At 44.1% G+C, this 23355-nt stretch overlaps 1 protein-coding gene across 11 annotated transcripts in view; it reads right to left on the bottom strand.

Moving 5' to 3' along the window:
• The window catches only part of DAB1 (DAB adaptor protein 1), a 285116-nt gene that overhangs the window by 22637 nt on the left and 239124 nt on the right, over positions 1 to 23355 (bottom strand). For 8 of the 11 annotated variants that reach the window (XM_054165128.1, XM_054165127.1, XM_054165126.1 and 5 more), the window contains 5 exons: positions 18626 to 18757; positions 17226 to 17345; positions 16602 to 16640; positions 15077 to 15142; positions 10047 to 10106 (listed from right to left, as the gene is read on the bottom strand). In XM_054165128.1, coding sequence (XP_054021103.1) covers positions 10047 to 10106; positions 15077 to 15142; positions 16602 to 16640; positions 17226 to 17345; positions 18626 to 18757 — 417 coding nt within the window. The remainder of the gene's footprint in view (positions 1 to 10046; positions 10107 to 15076; positions 15143 to 16601; positions 16641 to 17225; positions 17346 to 18625; positions 18758 to 23355) is intronic. The other 3 variants (XM_009902180.2, XM_054165132.1, XM_054165133.1) reach the window with 1 other exon arrangement.

Raw genomic sequence — 23355 nt, 5'->3', positions numbered from 1 at the left:
CTCCACAGCCAAGCGATCTGACAGGCATCTTTTCTAAGCATTGCAAAAGTTCAGCATTTAAAAGGGAAATCTAGGAGAGCAGTGTGAAGCACCTTGTTTCTTTCACTCCTGCAGGCATGAGCCAGAGGTATTCAACTTCCATTACTCAGTCTGGTTTTACCAACAGCAAGGGATCTACACTGACTTACAGTATGAGAAAACCTGCTGGATATTGCTATACTTGTGCAAACAGAATGATAAAAGAAGGCCAATGCCATTCTGTGGTAGATTAGAAGGGCTGTAGTTAGTAGGTCAAGAGAGGTTCTCCTCCCCCTCTACTCTGCCCTGGTGAGGCTGCATCTCAAATATTGTGTCCAGTTCTGGGCCCCTCTGTTTGAGACGGACCTGAAGGAACTGCTTGAAAGGGTCCAGCACAGAGCCGCAAAGATGATTAAAGGAGTGGAACATCTTCCTTATGAGGAGAGACTGAGGGAGCTAGGGCTCTTCAGCTGGGAGAGAAGCAGACTGCGATGTGACTTCAGTCATGTTGATAAAGATGTGCAGGGTGAGTGCCAAGAGGATGGAGCCAGGCTCTGCTCAGTGATGCCCAATGACAGGACAAGGGGCAATGGGTGGCAGCTGAGACATAGGAAGTGCCATGGAAACAGGAGGAAATTTTTTTTTCTCTGTGAGGGTGACAGAACACAGGACCAGGCTGCCCAGGGGGGTTGTGGAGTCATGGAGTCTCCCTCCAGGGAGATATTCAAGACCTGTCTGGATGCGTTCCAGTGTGATCTGGTATAGGTGATCCTGCTCTGGCAGGGGGGTTGGACTGGATGATCTTTTGAGGTCCCTTGCAGCCCCCAATATTCTGTGATTCTTACAAAACAATGTTCTGAATTCTCAGGGAGTTAAGTGAAAATGGTGCTAAAATGCACGAAAAAGCTACGCAGTAATTAACTTGTACTCCTGATACAGGGCTCGGCAAGTAGAAAAAACATTTAAAAAGAGTATGAAGGACACCAAATATAGCAAATAACCAGCAATTAGCAATTAACCTTTGAGCTGGGTATTAGCTATTCAAATCTTTTAAGGCAGCAGAGAGCTTCAAACTGCATTCAGGGTAAGCATTGTACCCTCAGCCCAGTAGAAAAGAGGGATCCTCCAACTCTGCTGCTTCTCTGTATTCCTAATTCCCTTCTTTAAACATGCATTTCACACTGGAAGTCTAATGATGAGTCAAATGATTAGTCAAACTGAAGATTTTTGTTCTGATTTTAGTGGCAAATGTAAATATTTTGGCTATGTCAAGTATTTTTCCTGATGGCTCAAATCATCATTTTAATTAAGCAGAGCTCCCGTTATTTGCACAACCTTCCACAACAAGTGTTGATGCTACTATGAGCTCCACGAGTTGCAAGCAGCTTGCTAATTAACTACAAATCATTCTAAAAGGAAAAAAACAACAACCCCAAAACAATTAGAACTATAACAAAGGAGCATGTCAGACTCCTGACTAAACTGATCATCACTCAAACCACGTCTAGGAGGTTGAGATACACTGCAAACATCCAACAGACACATTGTTTTCCTGTAAAACTGCTGCTGGATTAATGAAGTAGCATGATAACTCAACAAAGAACTGCTCAATTACTCCCTAATTAAAGAGAATTCACTGAAGAATATGTGCAGGAAGAAAAAACAAATTGCTAAGACCTTTGCAATCTTCAGCCTCCCACAGACCTTAAAGATCCTCAAACCCTTCCCAGTTACAGAGGTGATGGCAGCCACAAAGCTTTCATTGACCCAGATTTACTCCAAACCTTTTTGTTGTGAGGCTTCTGTGAATATTTGGGGTGATCCCCAGCTGGCGTAGGCCACTTCAGTCACATGGGCTGCCTAAAACTACACCGACTGCTCTTCCTGCAAAATAATGCAGGTATTTGGCCATCCATCACTTACACAGGGTTCAAATCCAGTGCCCAGAATCCTGTGGGACATAAGTGGATGAGAAGCTGGACATGAGCCAACAATAGGCATGTGCAGCCCGGAAGGCCAATGGCATCCTGGGCTGCATCAAAAGGAGCGTGGGCAGCAGATGGAGAGAAGTGATTCTGACCCTCTGCTCTGGTCAGACTTATCTGGAGTACTGCATCCAGCTCTGGAGTCCTCAGCACAGGAGAGACATATACCTGATAGAGAAGGTCTGGACAAGGGCCATGAAAATGATCAGAGGGCTGGACAACCTCTACCGTGCAGACAGGGTGGAAGAGTTGGGGCTGTTCAGCTTGGAGGGGAGATGGCTCTGGGAAGACCTTAGAACAGCATTTCAGTATCTGAAGGGGACCTACAGTAAGGCTGGGGAGGGACTGTTTAGAAGGGCTTGTAGTGACGGGATGAGGACCAATGGTTTGAAACTGGAGCAGGGGAGATTTAGGTTGGACATAAGGAAGAAGTTCTTCACAATGAGAGTGATGAAATACTTGGACAGGTTGTCCAGGGACGTGCAAACTTTCAAGATCAGACTCAATGCGGCCCTAGGCAGCCTGATCTAGTTGGAGATGTCCCTGCTGACTTCAGGGGCTTTGGACAGGATGACCTTTGAGGGTCCCTTCCAAGCTGATGCATTCTGTGTCTCTGTGCTGGTTAAAAGTGCTGTTAGTCAGCCCTGTGCAGTTGAAGAGGACGGACAGTGAAGGATAATTGACATAAAAGACTATTGAGGAGTGTTTGAGTGAACTGCTTCACTGCTGCTCGAAAGCTTCCTTTAAATTAAGGATCTCTTCATATGATCAAAACACATGCTTAGTCATTTGTTTATTTTCTCTTCCTTTGAAGGGAATTTAATTCTCAATTCCCTGTGTACTTTAGTTAGTTACTCTTACAGGTAACAGTATTTAAAATGCCTCAATTATCACTTCTCTGTGACAGACTCTTACAAACTGAGCCCAAAAGCAACTCTAGCTCAGAGCCAGACCCATGCTGCTCCCAGTCAACACAATGCCCAAGCTAATTCAGCTTCCCAGAGAAGAGAGGATGATGGTTCAAAGGTCCCAGCCACATGTTCATCTCCTCCATATCTTCTCCATGGTGGGTTCAGAGAGCGTGGTACACACCAGTAACACTACACATGGTTCAAAGATGACCTTTAAAGGTCCCTTCCAACTCAAACCATCCTATGATTCTATGATCTAAAAGAAATGCTGCAAGTCCAGACGTGCTGTCACAAGCTACAGAAGCTGCTGTAATCTGTATTTACATTTACTGGGGACTAACCAGCCTTTACATGAGTCTTCTAGAAACACCAGCCTGACCTCAGGAAAATTCAGGTGTTTAAGTGGGGCTTTTTCCTGTGGATCCCGTCCAAACAAACAGTTGCACAGCTGTTTATGCCAGTGCTGAGTGAGGCTTTTATTCAGAGTTTTGACTTGCACTTTGCACAGGTATGCACAGAAGCAGAAAGTACAAACCAGCAGAAGATGAGGCCCATGGGTCTTGCTAAAAGGGAAGGAAATAAAAACAACCCTGACAAACTTCAGTGACCTTTTACAGTACAGAAGTAATTAAACCACCGTTAATGACAGATCTTGACTGGTAACAAGCACACCTAACACAAGGTCCAAACAAAACAGATGCATCAGCTACCTGCCCAACATACCAAACCTGCCCCACGGCACCAGGGGATCTGCCTCTCCTGAGTCAGCTGAATGTGGGACCCTTCTGCAGCATCAGCAGCTCCCCTCTAGCCCCAGAGGAAAGAGAAAAAAACCACCCCAGAGCTACAAGCATCTTCAGACATGACAGTGAGATGCGAGCAACAACGCTGGAGATCACCTAGCAACATCCACAGGGCAGGTGGTGGAGGTTGCAGAGGGGATGGTACTCACACAGCAGCCACACAAACGGCTGATGTGTGCAGAGACTGTTACAGCAAGGGCCTCCTGCTACAGCACATGTCTTGCTATGCAGGACAAGAATGTGACAACATCTCACCTTCAGGGCTCAGCTGTTCCCTTTGGCATGGTGCTAAATGTTTCCATTATAAGCCAGCAGAGATAATATAGGTATTAAATCAAAAAGAAAGCTGAGAGGAGGAGCAGACAGGGCAGAGGTGTTTCCAGAGCTGCACAAAACCTTCTCAGAATATTTAGTGTAAGGTCTACAGTACAGATGTTGGGATGTATATCCACATCTGTCTGAAGAAAAGGCAAAGGCCCACCAAGACATCAACCCCCCCCCCCCCCCCCCCCCCCCCCCATGCCTTGAGAGATTATTATTACAAACTCTTAGAATTTCAGATTTTGCAGCAAGTAGCTGTGCTTGATAAAAATGCATGTCCTACTCTGCAGCATTAAACCTCGGCACCAGGGTTTGACTGAGTGCTACCAAGTCAGGGCACTGGAACACAGGGGTCTGGTTTAGCAAATGGAAATAAAAGGAATCAGCTTTGCCAGCACAGGTTGTCAGAGATGGGTTTGGACACTCTTTTTCTTCTCCTGTTTGAACATTTGGTCCTGAAAGCCTGATTGTGGAGGTTGAGGTCGATGTCATCAGTCTCCGAGTTGTTTCTGTAAAGCCACTGATGGGCACCCAAGCAAAAGTCAGTTACAAAGCTCTTCTCCAGACCAAATACCATAGAAAGAAATCATAAATTATTAAGACTGGAAAAGACCTCTAAGAGAGGGAGTGCAACATCTCCCTTATGAAGAAAGGCTAAGGGAGCTGGGATTCTTTAGCTTGGAGGAGACTGATGGATGACCTCATTCATGTTTATAAAGATGTGCAGAGCAGTGTTGGGAGGACTGAGCCAAGCTCTGCTCAGTGATGTCCAGCAAGAGGACAAGGGGCAACGGGTGCAAGCTGGAGCAGAGGAGGTGCCATGGGAAGAGAAGGGAAAACTTTTTCAGCGTAAGGGTGGCAGAGCCCTGGAGCAGGCTGCCTAGAGAGGTTGTGGAGTCTCCTCTGGAGACTTTCAAAACCTGTCTGGATGCATTCCTGTGTGACCTGCCCTGGGTGATCCTGATCTGGCAGGGGGATCTTTTGAGGTCCCTTCCAGCCCCTAACTTCTGTGATCATTAAGTCCAACTGCCAACCCAACCCAACACCTTCCATCTGTAGATGATTGTGAAGTTATCCAAAAAGCTGCTCCGAATTGCTTTATTGCAAGACGTTTTGGTGTGCTGTTTCTCCAGGGACTGACTTTCTGTCTGAGCTAGTGGAGTCCAAGGCTGTTCATGCCTTCCAGATGACCCCAGACACAGCTCCTCTAACATGAGGCTGTAAGCCCAGCCAGAATTAAAACTGAGCTCTCCCAAACGCAGCTTCCTAGCTCAGGCAGAAGGATCAGGCAGCCCTTATGGTTTCTAGAACTGAGCATGCTGAGATGTAGCCCAGCTTCATCTGCTCTTTCAATGTCTTGTCCTCGAGGCAGCCAAATGACTCCCTGTCCAATTCCACCCTGGCTTAACGTTGGGCACATTGTAAGGCAGCAGCTCTAACACCTTGAATCTTGAGAGAGCAGTAAGATGAGTTGTTTGAAAGCCTTCATAAAACTGTAAGCATATAGCTCAGATATTTTAACAAGAAGAGGAGGTTTTACTGTGATGTGACTGACAGTCTCCATGAAGGGTATTTACAGTCTGACTCCTAGTACTAAAAACACCATGACAGGTAGGACTTGATGTGGATGTCTAATAGGGAGACGATGGGAATTTACGACAAAAAGAGCTCATTAAGCACTTCACTTCTTTACAACAGTTACTTTCACAGACAGAACTACAGCTTCTAAGTGGAGCATGTACTACTTAACACAAGCATTTTGGGGTAAGCTTGTTTTGTCTGGCTTGATGTCTGCTCTTGGAGAATGAAGGACAGGAAAACTGGTCTAAAGGAGCAAAGAGAAAATAGTCATGAATATAAGAGTGGCTGTCAATGAGTTCACGTCCAAGTGGAGGCCAGTGACAAGCGGAGCCCCTCAGGGATCAGTACTGCGACCAGGCTTGTTTAACTTCTTTGTTGGTGACACGGACAGTGGCACCGAGGCACCCTCAGCAAGTTTGCCAATGACACCAAGCTGTGTGACGCTGCTGACAGGCTGGAGGGAAGGGATCCATCCAGAGGGACCTTGACAGGCTGGAGAGCTGAACCCAAGCCAACCTCATGAGGTTCAACAAGACCAGGTGCAAGGTCCTGCATCTGGGTCAGGGCAATCCCAGGCACTGATATTGGCTGGGCAGGAACTGGCTTGAGAGCAGCCTTGAAAAAAAGGACTTGGAGGTGCTGGGGGATGAGAAGCTCAACATAAGCCACCAGTGTGCACTTGCAGTCCAGAAAGCCGACCAGATCCTGGGCTGCATCAAGAGAAGTGTGACCAGCAGGTCGAGGGAGATGATTCTCCCCCTCTACTCCACTCTGGTGAGACCCCACTGGAGCTCTTATTACAAGAAAGCTCTGGACATGCTGGAATGTGTCCACAGAAGGGCCACGAGGATGAGCAGAGGGCTGGAGCTCCTTTCCTATAGAGATTGACTGAGACAGTTGGGGCTGTTCAGTCTGGAGAAGAGAAGACTCCGAGGAGACCTTACTGTGGCCTTCCAATATCTGAAGGGGGCTACAAGAAAGCTGGGGAGGGACTTTTCAGCGTGTCAGGAAGTGATAGGACTAGGGGGAATATATCCAAGCTAGAGGAGGGCAGATTTACATTAGGCATCAGGAAGAAGTTCTTCCCCATGAGGGTGGTGACACACTGGAAGAGGTTGCCCTCAGGGAGGTGGTGGAAGCCTCATCCCTGGAGATTTTGAAGGCCAGGCTGGATGTAGCTGTGAGCAACCTGCTGTCGTGTGAGGTGTCCCTGCCCATGGCAGGGGGGTTGGAACTAGATGATCCTTGGGGTCCCTTCCAACTCTGACAACTCTGTGATAAGAAATGGGAGTTGATACAGAGGAAGGAGGACATACTGGGAGGCAACTGGATACCATGCATGTTTGGAGCTAAGCTGCACACTCAGCAGAGGAAATCCACAGGAGAGTAGGATGTGCTGGGAAGGGATACAGCAAAGAGATGGGCAGATACATCCCAGTGCCAGTGAAGTGACTTGGCAACCAGCCACCACCCGTAATTGAGGACAGTGGGTACCTCCAGATTCTGAGATCTGACACTCAATCCCTTCTGCTTCACCTGCACCATATTTACATTACTTGGTATCAAAGATTGTGAGGAGTCACACTATGAGGTACTTTGAGAAATGGCTTCACACAATGGCACAGGACAGTGTAAGTACCTCAGCTATCCTGATGCACATACAATGTTGAATACTTCTGCTTCATAGCCCTAGCAGGAAGATCCTTCACACCTTCAGCCACAGAGACATACTTGCCAAAATGCTTCTGGCTTCTTAGGAGGCTACATCTTATTGAAAATCAGGGTGAAATAGACTTCCTAGTTTCAAGGAAGCCTTTGAGAAGGAGATTCAGGCTTTTAGGTTTTGCACTGTGGTAGATCTCACCCCACCTAAGCCTGACTATGTAAAAGCTATCACACTTGCAAGACATTTACAGTCCTTCTGCAGCCATGAAAGGATGATGTCCAGATGTGCATTTATTTCCATCCAAGTGGGACAGGCAGGAAGAATTTCCCCATGAAGCAGCTATTTCTCCCCCCTGCCTAAAGGGAGTCAAGGGTGAAGGGCACCTAGCTGACTGCTTCACTAGTCCTCACTTTAAATGTAGCAACTAGAGATAACTTGCCTGGGAACACATCAGAGGAAAACAATCCCAGGATGGAAAAATTGATCTCTGTCCAGGGAACGTGGGCAATTCAGTCTGAACTCAAGCAAAACTTGCTGCATTTTCATTAAGTGTTGTATTCATTGTCAGGGGAGAGAATTCATGGGGCCTGAAACCTAGCAGGAGCCACAAAAAGTTCCTCATTTTATTAATCCACTATGGAATTACTGGAAGCACGATCTCCTAATCAAGGATGTGTCCTTACATGTTGAAAGCAGGTAGAGCATTTGCCCTCAGATTGAATTTTAGAGGTTTATCTAATAATGACAGCTATAAATTGAAAAGGAAAAAAAAATTATGGCAAGTGTCTCAGTGACAGAGCGCCTCACATGTGGAAGGGTGAGCAATAAATCAGGTGGGCAGTGGAATATTAAATTGCTAATTTTAAGAGCTATTGCTGCCTTTTCTTTCTTTCTTTCTTTCTTTTTAAATACCTCCTAACATAAAAAGGTGAAAGAAAATCTCAGCCACTTCTTTCTTCCTCTCCTCTTCCTTCTCTTATTCCTCCTAAATTGAAGTGCATTATTTGTTTGAAGAAAAAAAGCTGTGTAAGGGCACTAAATTTAACCACAAAATAGCAAAATAAATAAATAAATAATTTTAAACAATAAAATTAAGCCTGCACCCAGCTTGCTGGAGATGACAGATTAAATGTATTTGATGATTATAGAGTAGGTTCCCTATGTCCTACATCTCACAGTCATGCTCTTTACTGGGACAGTCTAATACCAAAGTGTCTGCAGACATGATTGCAAGTATACTGTGCAGCCAGTCACACTGCAGTGACCTAAATTACAGACTACAGCCAGAGTAAATGTGAAACTGCACTGAAGGAATAATAAAAGTCACAGAGAGGGAAAAAATTGTAACACTGAACTACATATGAGAAGGGAGTGAAAACTCTGCAGCTATTCCGTGCCCACCAACACCTTCATTAGTTATGCGACGTGACTTATTTTACTACATTTTCCTTGGCAACATGGCAATGCCTCCCTCCTCCTAAGGGCTTATCATGAAATATTTATGGCAAGTTTTGTTTGTTTGTGCAAATCACAGAAGTGGCACAATTCAAGCCTCCACCCAAGCCCTCCCCAGCATTTATCTTTTTTATTCGACACGCTCAGCCCGAGCTGCGCAAGTTACCACATCCTCACGTGAAAGGATTCTCTCTTTCTCTTGAATACAGGCACTTTCCCCATGCTTACAGCACACTGAAATTCCTGACCTTTTCCTTTCTTTTCCTCCAGGCAAACTGTATCCTAGGCTGCATCAAGAGGAGTGTGGCCAGCAAGTCAACAAAGAGGATTCTGTCCCTTTGCTCTGCTGAGACCCCACCTTGAATACTGTGTCTGGTTCTGGTGTCCCCAGCATAAGAAGGACACGGAGCTGTTGGAGGGAAGTCTAGAGGAGGGCCACAAAGATGATCCAAGGGCTGGAGCACCTCTGCTAGGAGGATAGGCTGGTGCTGAGTAATTTCTGGGACTTCCCAGGTGCCTGCCCACAGCATCAGTGGTAATGGTGACAAAACTGCCATCAGGCAAGTTGAATTTGATACTGGCTTTGGATATATTTGTATACATGTCATTTTATTGTTATTCTTTTTATCAAGGCTGTTTTACTTTTCTAAACTATGCCTTTCTCCCTTATTCTCTTTTTCTTCCCCTTTAAGAAGGGAGGGATTAATAAAGAGCATTTGTCATTTGTTTACTGGCCAGCCCAGCCCCAACTCTTGTCAGAGGTACAGACATTATAGCCACAGGAAAACATCGTGGAGGTCACAGTGTTCTGCCATACCTTTTCTTAACGTTGCTTCTCACAACCTCCACTCTATCCAGACCCCTGCTGTCCCACTAAACCAAGCTGTAACAAGCACAATATATAAAGTATGGCTCTGACAGAGCACACAGGGGAGAAAATGCAGCCCCATGCTCACTCAGAGTGTTGGGTAATTGAGGAACCCTTCCAACCCAGGCAGCAGCAATTCATGAATCTGCATTAACATGCAGCAGGCTTGTGGAGGACTCTTAACCATGGATAACACATTTATAAATGGTGACTTTTGTAAGAATGAGTCAGAAAAGACAGAAAGGAGATTTAGGCAGTGAATGAGATGGATAGAAGTGATGTTATAATCCTGGTTACTCTGAGTCAACTCAATCAACCCATAACACATCACTGATAAAACTCACATCACGAGGACTACCCAGATGTTATATACAATAATGAAAGTCACAGGAGCTAAGAAATACACCTTTACTTCATAGAAGTGGGGAAGATACTTACACTTACAGGTTGACTTTTTGGCACATCATAAACACCTTCCTTCTTTTGGCTGGTAGGAACCTGCAACGTGAAATGAAAACTAAGGTCAAAACTAAGGTCATTATTCAAACAGATTTGATGAAAGAATGACATCAGTAACTGATATTTATGTACAGGGTAGTCATTTCATACTAATGGAATCAAGGATAGTTGCTTTTTCACCCAAGTAGTACCATTAATGGAGAAGATACTGAAGAAACAGAACATCTATCTGACTTTTTTAGTCCTAAAGCTCAGTAGTGTTCAGAAAGGAGATTTTCATTCCCAGTTAATTTCAATTGCATTAAGTCCAGATGCATTTGGATCTCCTTCTTACTTAAATGGTTGTATTTCCCATTTTACTTAGGGGCTGGAAGATGCACATGGAAGTCATGATCAGGTCACTATGTCATCTTCCTCCCTGGCAGAGATCCAGAGTAGAGCTACTGATCTGAGGGAAAGAGAGACGTTTGGCCTATGGCGTCAGTTTACTTCCTTCCAATTCATTTACTAATCTAAGTCAAGTAAAGTCACAACATGTACCAGTGCAGTGACGGGGACCTGCAGCTGCTCTACATGATATTTGGCTCCAAAGATGCAATTTTACTCAGGAATTACCAGCCTGTCAGAGTCTGACACAGCCAGACACCTAAAAAACTTTGGGCAGGTCTTTAGCTAAGTCACCAGCCATGATTTACACCTTGTGCGTTTATAAGCTGCTGACAGGAATTCAACTGCTTTGTAATGCTGGGCTTTGCTTGCCCAAGGACTGCTGCTTTACACATTTCTAATTTGTGATTATGCTTTTCTTCCTCCCTAGAAGCACTGAACTCCTCCTGTGAATGACACAAGCAAAACAGAGCAGGAAAAACAGGCTCTAAACTGGCATGAATGATCGAAGTGCTACCTTTCCACTTTAAAATGGCATTCAGCATAAGAAGGTTACGTGGCAGACACTAATAAAGCCTCACAGGGCAATAAAAAATTCATATTGCAGGTATGACAAAAGTATCACTTTTTTGTTTTCTGAGACTAGAGTGGGACTGGTTTAGGGGAAGCTGAAGGAATGTTACTTATTCATTGAGATGTGCTATTCACAGATGAATAGCTTGAGTTGGAAGGGACCTTAAAGATCATCTAGTTCCCACCCCCCATCATCTAGTTCCAGTCCCATGGGCAGGGACACCTTCCACTAGACCAGGCTCAAGGCATCATCCAGCCTGGTCTCAAACACTTCCAGCAAGGGGGCATCTACGACCTTTCAGGGCAACCCATTCTTGTGTCTCAGCACCCTCACAGTAAAGAACTTCTTGTGTCTTATTCTGTACAAAATATCAAAAACTCTCCCTATGGTTCAAACATTCTCTTGCCCATGTTATAAAGCCAATGTCTTCATGGGAAGGCACAAATGTTTAACTTGCTGCACACCGCAGAAGTTTGTCAAGAGCATGAGCACAGAAATGGAATGAGCATTTTTAAAGACCTCTTCTGTTCCTATCCCAAGTATGACTTTGCTTGCCTTCATTTCCTCAAGGCCACCTCCACTAAAACCATCTCTCACATTAGATATGTGAAACTGCTAATAGTGGAACAATTCCATTTCATGGAAATAACAGCCTGGAAAGAGAGAGAGCTTGAAGCGACAGTGCTAGAGCAAGAATGGTCTATTTAGTAAGTCACTGGAAAGTTCAGTCTTAGAATCATAAAGGCTGGATCCTCAAGTCCAACCATCCAAGTAGTCTTTGTAGGAGGGTAAGTGTGGTAAGGTAAACCATTAAAAAACTTTCACCAGGGTGCATTTTTCTTTTCTCTCTCAAAAATTTCCCCTTCAGTCATTCTCATCTTCATCCTTCCAACTTTTCCATGAAGTCAACTAAATTTGCACGCTCCTATCCACAGCTTACTGTGGAATGAGCATTTCCCTGCATTTGCAAGCTCCCCTTTTTTAAGTCCAGATTACAGTGCCACTTGAGAAAAGCTCCTGAATTCTACTATTGAGACAGAGAAACTTTTCTGAACAACATTCTCCTCTCCCAACTCCATAACACCTATCCTCTTGTTGCTTTTCCTTGCCATGTATCACCACTCCTTTTTGCACTGCTGCTTAGACTGTGGGGTCTGCAAGGGCTTTCTCCTGTTCTTCCTTAGATTAGCAGTATCAGCACAGAGCTATGATTGCTGCTGACAGCTGTCTGTGACAGGCTGTGAACCATTGTGATGTGCTTGCATCTTACAGCAAAACAGGCATCACGATTCAGAATCTCCCATCTCAGATCGTCAGCTCCTTGTGGGGCAGCCCTTGCCTCTCCACGCAGACCAGTGCTGCTCCATACACAATGCAAACCCACCTAACCAAATCCCAGCCTCACCTCACTGAAACAGGCAGGGACAGAGATGCTATTAAGGAACCTGACACTAGGTGAGAGGATTGGTACACGCTCAGTGATCAAGTCCTTGCCTAACTAACATGTTAGAGTAACTCACATAGACAATATTAAAAGAGCAGACAGGCACAGACAGTCCTTGGAGTAATATATCAAAGAAAGGTGACAGACAGAGAGAGAATGCTTAAAAAGAAAATTGTGACCTCTACTATGTTATAAAGAAATAGAAATTGTCACTTTTGGCACATATCTTCCATCTCCAGTTACCCACTGGGTAGGAATCTTTTCCACTAAGGGGGAAGACAACGTTCTGAATACAAGCAAGCTCTTGGTTAAAATATCAGAGCAACACCAGAAGAAAGATTTAGTGAGGCTGAAGCCAGAAAGAAGCATGAGGTTACTGAGCTAATGCATGCTTACCAAAGTGTAGAAAGTGGAAGGCTTTGCAGTAAATAATAGAAGCTAGAACTAATTTGCATCAAACCAAAAATAAACACAACAAAACACCACAAGCAAAACCAAAAACTCAAAGAAAGAGACAAGCAAACCAAAACAAACCAGAAGATTTCTTTTCTAATTTAATGTGCAATAGTAGCCTGGAAAGCTCTGAGATCATCAAGGTCTTAAAAGAGAAGCAATTCTGCCAATGCAAGATCTGAGCTGTGGGACCCCCAGATTAACAGAAACACTTCATCGTACCCAGACACCGTCCAAGGACGCCTTGAGCAGTTCTCTGGAGCCTTACAGGACAGGAACAGCAATACCTTGAGATGAAGCAACACATCACTATCTTGCTCATCTTCTTCTATTTCCATTTTAAGTAAAAGAAACTGTCCAAATACGGCTCCTGTTCTTTAGGCCATTCCCGAGAACATTCCTGATTCTTCCCTGCCCACCAAAATTTGCTCTGAGATCTCCAAACACCAGGGCTGATGACACCACTTTCCCTGTCTGTGCTCTAAAACATTACCGAAAGCACCACACTTTGATAAACAACACCTAGGCCTGGTATATTTGCTTCTAGCATAAAACTGACAACTAGAGCAGTATTATTTTTAACAGATTGCTTTCCTGGAAAGAGGCAAACTTTCAGCACTATGTGGGAGAAAATATTCAACCTTAGGCACACTCTCACCTTGAGAGCTTTGCATGGCTGGATCTAGAGATGCGGAAAGAGGCATGAATTCTGGTGTGTGCGCTGAGGGTGCCAGGAAATCACCAGAGAGGTTACAGGAATCTCAATTTACTGCTGATACGATGGGGTCTACAAGAGAGTTATTTTCTCACGTGGAACTTGCATTTCCCTTTCCCACTCAGATTCCTTTCATTTCAGCTTACAGCTACTCCATCCTTTCATTTTTTTCTATTATTTTCCTACCTTTATCCTTTCATTTTTTTCTGTCATTTTCCTACCTTTTCTCATTACTTACAAAAAATACTTTTCCTTTTTTTTCTCTTTTTTTCTTTTCTAGCCTTGCTCCTATCGATCTCAAAAAGCTTTTCCTATCAGATCAGCTCCTGGTACAGCGAGGTGAAATGCTTAATCGCTGCTTGAGTCTGCTTCCCCTCCATATGAAATGGTTTCCTCAAATCACAGTAAGTGATACAAAATGACTTGCGTTATATTCTAATAAACCATAGAATCACAGAAGGAATTAGGTTGGAAGGGGCCTTAGAGATCCTCTACTCCAACCTCCCCTTCATGGGCAGGGACACCTCTCAGCTAGACTCAGCTGCTCAAGGCCACCTCTAGCCTGGCCTTCAACACCCACAGGCAGGAGGCAGCCACAACCTCCCTGGGCAGCTTATTCCAGAGTCTCACCACCCTCCTACTGAAGAACTTCTTCCTCAGATCCAGTCTAACCCTACTCATCTTCAGCTTCAAACCATTCCCCCTTGTCCTGTCTCCAGACAGCCTTATGAAAAGTCCCTCTCCAAGCCTCCTGTAGGATCTCTTCAGGTATTGGAAGGCAGCTCTAAGGTCTCCCATGGAGTCTTCTCTTCTCCAGGCTGAACAACCCCAGCTCTCTCAGCCTATTCTCACAGCAGAGGCATTCCAGCCATTAGATAATCTTTGTGGCCCTTGAGGATAAACTGAACAACAAAAGATTATTTTGTATTGCTCTCAAAGCCGTTTTGTGCCCGTGTGAAGAACACAAGCTCTGGCTCTAACACAGCAAATGCACTCTGAAAATACCTTCCCCAGCCTGGGGGATATCCACTGAGAGCTTTTAGGTTCTGCCCAGTTATTTCTTTGGTTAGGTAGAAAAGAGCAGAACCATCAAAATATCTTTCTAAGGATTGCTCGGATGGGCTGCCCTTTGAATAGGGGCAAAGAGTTTCCAGAAGATTAACAGGAATCCACAGTTTGTCACCTTCTATGGTCTGCTCTAAAGTTTAAGACCCTTCATAAGTTATGACAATCAACTTTGCAGAAGCTGAAATGACAAACAGCAAAAATCACAGCGGGAGCGGGGCAGATTACTCACGTTGTGTCAGCAGAATGGAATGGCAGGCATTGGTGGTGTGATGAATGAAAACTAATCCAAGCCAACTAGAGATGAAATGTGCTTGGCTAAATGCTTGCAACAGTTGCGATGAAAACCCCGAAGTTAGCGATTTTTATACCTGATAAATGTTTTCTTCCATTTCAGGCTCACGGATTGGCTCGTGTCCAGCCTCAAACACAATGTACTATGACACCAGCCGCCAGAGAGGAAAAGTCAAAGATGAAAGAGAAGGGAAAAAGGCCATTTGGAATTCCAAGTGAAAAAAAACACCCCAAAACAAAAATAATATATAAAACAACATAGGCAGGCATTAAAGAAACAAGTTCAAAGTACAGGCTGGCAGCAGGGCAAGTGGGTTGCTGGAAAGCACAGAGTAAGGCTGTTTCATATTTCATAAACCAGCAATGAATAGCCCTAAATCTCCTCTAATGATCATTAGAGCAACTTCCTAATTCTTTCTTGCTAGGGAGACCGCCTGTGGCCCAGTATTAATTTTCTGAAGTCCATGTGAGTTTTGCCTCTTTTACATAATGGCAATTATTTCCACATGTATTTATTATCTATGAATTAAAAAAAAGATACCAAGCCCCACCAAAACCAAAAGACAAACCCCCTAAATCTAAACTGGGGAAAAATATGTTAGTGCTCATGTAACAGTACACACAGCAAAAGGCTGTCAGAACACTTCTCCTTTTCAGGTGCTTTCCTTTACTGGGAAGAGCACAAAGTAAGACTCCTGACACTATAAAAGCCGAATTAGCAATTTAGGGGCATCCCAATTTTTATCATCTTTCTTGCTGCACCTTAGGCACTGCTCAGTGTTCACTAATGATTGAATCTGTTTCTTTCAGCGTGCCTCCCACTGACATGCCTAAGTGGGAAGAACACAAAATCTCCAGGGGGAAGTCAAAAAAACAACCACCCAAACCAAAACACACCAAAACCCCCAACAGTTAAGCTCTCATGTGTTTTGTTTCAGCACAAAAACACGAGAATGAAATTACATCTTTTTCTTCTTCACACCCAGCCTGGTATTGGACGTGAATATATTGACATATTTCTGATAATCATCTTTGCTCCCAGACGTTTCGCTTGGATTGAAACAAGACTTAAATTTCAGATCTGTTATTAAATCACAGCACAAAAGCCAGCAAGGGAGTGTGTTATAACACCAATTCCACTGCTGTGTTTTTTTAACAAATATTCAAGCCTCTGAATTAAATTCTGGCCCCACAGAACAGAAGCCAAAATGTCAATTTATTACTGCGAGAACAAGATGGCAACTTGCTTATTCTCCAAGTAACTCCCTCCCCACTTATTAGGTTTTGTATTTAAAAATGGTAACAAATCTCATTTGGGATCTTAAACTCTGGACTCACAAAAGGCACATTTTAGGAAAGATTTGTGATATGTTTAATATTTCTCCACTCCAACTGAAATATCCTACCTTATACAGATATATTGTGCCATTACTTGCAGCTTAAACTCTGCCTATGCTACTTTCTGTGGGAAACATGCAAGTTTCTCAGAAGACCTATCTCAGTAAATACCAAAACATCTTGGTAAAGGTTTTAGCTCTGTTTGAAGGCAGCACATAACTAGTTATTTCTGAAACTCCAAGGCCATACAGCTTCAGAAATTACCTGGTATACAGGATCTTCTACATCTTCTTCCAAAATTGTCTACAGCAAAGTAAGAGGACAGGCAGTAAAAGCAAAGAACATAAACAGCAGAGATAAAAGAACTGTATTCAGAAATTAAAGGACAGCAAAGAAATAAGCAAAACAGGCAGGTAAGTATATAGTTTTCTTTCTTTAGCACACAGATAAAGTCACATCATTGTACAAAGTAACTTTACTCAAGTTTCATCCCAGGTTACCAATCTGCACGTTGTTTGAGTCAACTACATTCAGAATTACACTGCAGCTGTCCTGACTATCAGACACTGTTAAAAACCTGACTTACAACACACTGACCTTCAGTAAAGTCTCCCTTCTGAATGAGAAGAAACACTACATGGGACATGAATAGACCATTTCTAGCTGCCAAACATTCATCATATCCCAAGTGATAGCTTCCATCACTGTTTAAACCTACTTCTGAGCTCACCACGGCTGTGAGGTTCATAGCTGCCCATCCAAAGCTAGCACTGTTCAAACCCATTGATGTTAAGAAAAGCTGAGGATGCTCAGTGCCTCTCTGCAGCAGCTCTGGGGGATACTTCAAACCATGTTGCTCTGGGCAGAAGACTAAGCTGATTTGTGTACCTGGTATACCGCCTGTTCACACTGCTTGTCCTTTTGTGCCTTTTTTTCCATTTCTTCCCTTTGTTTCAGTTCATAGATGAGCTGAAACAGGTCTCTCAAGTCCAGAATTACAGGTTCAGCCTATGGAAGCAAAAAACAAGGAGGAAAGTTTCTACATGGAAGAACACACACCCCTTACCTCATCCTGCTGATAAGAATAGCTATAGCATCTCCACAACTGGAGAGATCTTCAAATGGAATTAATTTCTACCTTAGCATCCAGGCTTAGGTTAATTTCTATTGAGCTAACTATATTTGCAAATGAATTATGATTATAATTAGGAATATGGAAGGCATTATGAATATAAAAAGCATATATGTGACTGTAAAGGCACTTTTTAAGTAGAGTATATGCAAAATAGCTACTCGGTATCTATGAGTTTCTGTTTAAATGGGTGTAGAAAGAAAGCTGAAATTATCTGTATCCAGTCTAGTTAGAAGGGAAAACAATAGCAAATTATTAAAAACTACATAATGGAAAGTGGAAGTAGTGAAGTACATTTCATTTTTAACATGTTCCTTCTATTTTTCCTGCAGAAAAGGATTTGGGGGTGCTAGTGGATGAGTAGCTGCATGTGAGACAACAGTGTGAGCTTTCAACCCAGAAGGCCAATGGCATCCTGGGCTGCATCAAAAGCAGCTTGGCCAACAGGTCAAGAAAGGTGATTCCGCCACTTTACTCAGCTCTGGTGAGACCTCACCTGGAGTGCTGTGTCCAGCTCTGGGGCCATCAGCACAGGAAGGACATGGACCTGATGGACCAGGTCCAGAGGAGAGCCATGAAAGTGATGAGGGGCGTGGAGCACCTCAGCTATGGGGACAGGCTGAGGGAGCTGGGGGAGTTCAGCCTGGAAAAGAGAATGCTCCAGGGAGACCTAATGGCAGCCTTCCAGTACCTGAAGGGGGCCTACAAGAAGGCTGGAGAGAGACTGTTTGCAAAGGACTGCAGTGACAGAATGAGGGGAAATGGTTTGAAATTAGAGAAGAACAGATTTAGATTGTATGTTAGGAACAAGTTCTCCACCATGAGGGCTGTGGAGCACTGGAACAGGTTGCCCAGGGATACAGTTGAGGCCCCATCCCTGGAGACACTCAAGGTCTGCCTGGACATCATTTTGAACAATCTGATCTCATGCAGGGGCATTAGACTAGATGACTTTTGGAGGTCACTTCCAACTCAAACCGTTTGATGATTCTAAGTTGGTTTTCTTAACCTACCATTTAAGAACACCTCAGCAGCCACTCGTGACAAGTCTAGGAAAATAATAAGCACTACCAGATTGGCCTCTTGAACAGCTTCTTATGAACACAGATTTTCTGCTGAGTTACTCTGTAGAAAATGACAGTGATTTGATACTTACTGCCTGGGCTGTTTTTATTGCCACAAATCTATGATTCCCCTCTTTTCCACACACGTATCCAAACGCTCGATGGTCTGTGATATCTTTCGCGATGTATGAAATCTCGTGAACTGCATGGTGGTGCTGGAGTAGCTAGTGAAAAAAACAACAAAACCAAACAACACAGTAAGAAATAGCCATCAAAACATTCCAGGTAAAAAGCAGAATAATTCCTCTTTCATCAAGGCTTTCCCTGGATCTCGATACACCCATAGAATTAAACCAAACAAACATGAATACTTCCACTCTTTAAGCCCTTTCTCTTTTCAACATCTAGCCAAGCTTGACTCGCTTCAATAATTTAACTAAAAGCTGCAAGTGAAGGTTTTTCTTGGTATCTTTTGGTGGGATGTGATTCAGTAGAGAACACCATGTTGCCTAGTTGCTACCTAAATAAAGAATCAATATATTTGGGTACAAGAAAGCAGCAGCAGCAGCTACCTTTAGCTTCCCATAGGGAGGTTCTGAGGACAGACCGATCTGAAGGGGCTGCAGACCTGGAGCTCATAGAATCACAAAATCAGTAAGGTTGAAAGAGACCTCAAAGATCATCAAATCCAACCTGTTACCCAAAACCTCATGACTACTAAACTATGGCACCAAGTGCCATGTCCAATCCCCTTTTGAACACCTCCAGGGATGGTGACTCCACCACCTCCCTGGGCAGCACATTCCAGGGGCTAACAACTCTCTCTGGGAAGAACTTTCTCCTCACCTCGAGCCTAAACTTCCCCTGGTGCAGCTTGAGACTGTGTCCTCTTGTTCTGTCAGTGGTTGCCTGGAACAAGAGACCAACCCCCTCCTGGCTACAACCTCCCTTCAGGTAGTTGTAGAGAGCAAGAAGGTCTCCCCTGAGCCTCCTCTTCTCCAGGCTAAGCAACCCCAGCTCCCTCAGCCTCTCCTCGTAGGGCTTATGCTTGAGGCCACTCACCAGCCTCGTTGCCCTCAGATACCTCTCTGCAACAACTAGCATCGACCAGCAACTGATATTTCATTTAAAGCAGTACCAAAACCCCAAAAGTTTACTTTCCCCAGAAAATGAATGGAAATACAATTATTCAACTTCAAATCAATGCCAAAGTTCATATTTTATTTTAAATTCCAGTGTGAATAACTGCAGTAATAAAAAGAAGCAATTTTGTTTTCAATGTGTGAGTAAAACACTACCCAGAGCAAGGACTTGAATCTGAGACTCCTATAAGCATCATCATAAAAATGCTCAGAGGCATGGAACCCCTCTGCTGCAAGGACAGGCTGAGAAAGCTGGGGTTGTTTGGCCTGGAGAAGAGATGGCTCTGGGGAGACCTTCTTGTGGCCTTTCAGTACTTACAGGGGGCTCAGAAGAAAGATGAGGATGGACTTTTTAGCAGGGCCTATTATGACAGGGCAAGGGGTGGAAGGAGATTCAGAAGAGATATAAGGAAGCAATTTTTTACACTGAGGGTGGTGAAACACTATCCCAGGTTGCCCAGAGAGGTGGTAGATGCCCCAGCCCTGGAAACATTCCAGGTCAGGTTGTTTGGGGCTCTGAGCAACTTGATGTAGTTGAAGATGTCCTACCGCAGCGGGGAAATTGAACTAGATGAACCTTTAGAGGTCCCTTCCAGCCCAAAGCAGTCTATGAATCTATATCATGGAGGAATCTTCCTTGCTTTGGCCAAAATAGTCTTTTATTACCAGATTAACACTCACATATTTCTACTTAAAATAATGTCCTTGAAAAGTTTCTCTCAAACAATCAATTTCTACCTTCTGATATGCTGACCTGTTCTTACATCATCTAGGGATAAAGCTATTTCTGAGAGCAGGCAAAGCCTGACAAAGAATTCTTTTGAGGGCCAGGTTCCTGCTGCTTTTGAGAAAAGCACATTTTGAAACCCAGCATGGTAGCCAGGCAATCTCTAAACAACCAGTTATTTTTGGAGTTAAAACAACAAAAAAAAGGCAAACCAAACACTTTAACATTCAAAAGCAGAGAGGGGGTGGGGGTGTGTGTGTGTTTAGAAGTAAAAAGGCTGAAAGTCTGTGCAGGGCAAATGACAAGTGATGAGACCTCTGCAGAACACAGCCTGAAATTCAAAAGGAAGAGACAGATGACTACATATGAAACAAAAGCCTGGATATGCCTCATTTCCATTTCACAGTAGATGACTCCTTGTGGTGGGCTGAAATTTCCCACCCCCCCAACATTAAATTTGCCAGACCAGCTCAACTGGAAGCAAATGAAAGCTGTATTTACAAGCAAAATTACAATCTACAATGGAATGCAATTAATATCTACAAAATATAGAATAGAATATCCAGCATGTACAATATTTACAGGTATATACAATTAATAAACAGCACAAGGACCCCCCTGGTCAAAGAGCTCTCTGCCTCCCCCTTTCCCCGCCCTGTACAAAAGAAAGGACAAGAATAAGGAGCAGAGAAGTGTTAGACTTAACCAAAACAATGCAGGCAAGATCAAGCAGAAGCGAGTTAGTATCTCTCCCAGCGTGAAGAAGCAAGAAGAAAGATTGTTTTGGTACAACTAGTTTTAGTTCCTTATCTCTTCCAGGGGGATTGTTTAGAATTATCATTGTTTTCCTTTTTACGCCCCACAGGGATTTATTTACAGTTTTACTATGAAAAAATTTAAAGGCACAGCCTAAAATTATCACACTCCTAACTCCTCAGTATCAAGATTGCATGCTTGTAGGGAAATGGGAGTGTTGCCATTGACTTCAGGCTGAGGCCACAGGCCTTAGCGTGGCTAAGCTGGGAAGTGCACTTCAGACTCTCCTAACGTGTGAAGTGTTTAAAATTAATGATGGGATCTTACTCAGATAATACAGGGATATTGATTTATTAGGGGCTTCTGAAAAGCAAGTTGCACTCCACCTGGTCCAATGAAATGCAGTGCTCCCATCTCTCTATTCTGCATACGACAGGGAACGTTATCTCTGGCTCCTGTCAGATCACCGTTCTTTGACATTGCTTTATTGATCGCCAGACAGCGTTCTGCACCAAAATTAAACTGTGATCAGGTTCCTTCCTCGTGGAATTAGATTTGAAGATCATTCTACCATGAAAAAAATAGTATCACCCACCCTGTAAGAGAGCAGATGGAAACACTGCAATTTATTTGGGAGCCCTCATTAAGCGTTCGGAAATCGTTACCTTTTTAATGGGTCTGTTATTTTACATACGGTATCAATAGAGGCAGGCATTAAGTAAAGGTGACTGCAACATTATCCTCTGACACATTTTACTGTATGGTTAGCAAGTGTCTAGCAAGAGTTATGGTTAGCAAGTGGCTAGCAAGAATTTCCCATTTATTTGAGAGATACTGAGTTGGAACATAAACAGGATGCTGGAATGTGTCCAGAGAAGGGCAACCAAGCTGGTGAGGGGTCTGGAGCACAAGCCCTATGAGGAGAGGCTGAGGGAGCTGGGGTTGCTTAGCCTGGAGGAGGCCCAGGGGAGACCTGATTCTCTCTACAACTACCTGAAGGGAGGTTGTAGACAGGTGGGGGCTGGTCTCTTCTCCCAGGCAACCAGCACCAGAACAAGAGGACAGAGTCTCAAGCTGCACTAGAGGCAGTTTAGGCTGGATGTTAGGAAGAAGTTTTTCATAGAGAGTGATTGCCCATTGGAGTGGGCAGCCTGGGGAGGTGGTGGAGTCACCATCACTGGAGGTGTTTAGGAGGAGACTTGATGCCTTGGTGCCTTGGTTTAGTTGATTAGATGGTGTTGGATGATGGGTTGGACTCGATGATCTGGAAGGTCTCTTCCAGCCTGGTCTGGTCTGGTCTATTCTATTCTATTCTATTCTATTCTATTCTATTTGATTCTATTCTATTCTATTCACAACGTTGCAATAACACATCTGTATTCAAATGCAAATACTCCTTCGAACTTGTGTTCTCACAGTCCTTGATTCATCTTGTGTCCTTTTGATGTATTCACAGAATGTTAGGGGTTGGAATGGACCTGGAAAGATCATCCAGTCCAACCCTGCCCTGCCAAAGCAGGATCACCTAGGGTAGGTCACATAGAAACACATCCAGGTGGGTGTTGAATGACTCCACAACCTCTCTGGGCAGCCTGCTCCAGGGCTCTGTCACCCACACTGTGAAGAAGCGTCTCCTTGTATTGAGCTGGAACAGTAGCACAAGAAGAAACACCATCTTGTCCAGCCACCCAGCAGAGATGTGCAACTGAGGGCCTCCATAAATACACATTCTTTGCATGACTTGGGACTGGAACATCTCTCCTACGAGGACAGGCTGAGCAAATAACTGAAGAGGGCCTGCAAGAAGGCTGCAGAGGGACTGCTTCCAAAGGCCTGCAGTGATAGGACAACGAGCAATAATTTGAAATCAGAGAAGAGGAGATATAGACTGGATGTTAGAAACAAGTTCTTTACCATGAGGGTGGTGGGACACTGGAACAGGTTGCCCAGAGAGGTAGTTGAAGCCCCGTCCCTGGAGGTATTCAAGGTCAGCCTCAACAAGGCTCTGGGCAATGTGAAGTAGTGGAGGATGTCCTTGCTCAGTGCAAGAGCTTGGGACTAGATGGCCTTTGGAGGTCCCTTCCAACACAAACTATTCTGTGATTCTCTGTTTTGATGAGATTTGCTTCTGCTCCATTCATACAGATGAATCTGTCCCAGATAATGAGACCAACCAAAAGAAATGTCATCTTCATCC

The sequence above is a fragment of the Dryobates pubescens genome, chromosome 11, assembly GCF_014839835.1.
Source record: "Dryobates pubescens isolate bDryPub1 chromosome 11, bDryPub1.pri, whole genome shotgun sequence".
In the NCBI taxonomy this organism is placed as follows: domain Eukaryota; kingdom Metazoa; phylum Chordata; class Aves; order Piciformes; family Picidae; genus Dryobates; species Dryobates pubescens.
This window is presented reverse-complemented; position numbering and strand designations above follow the sequence as displayed.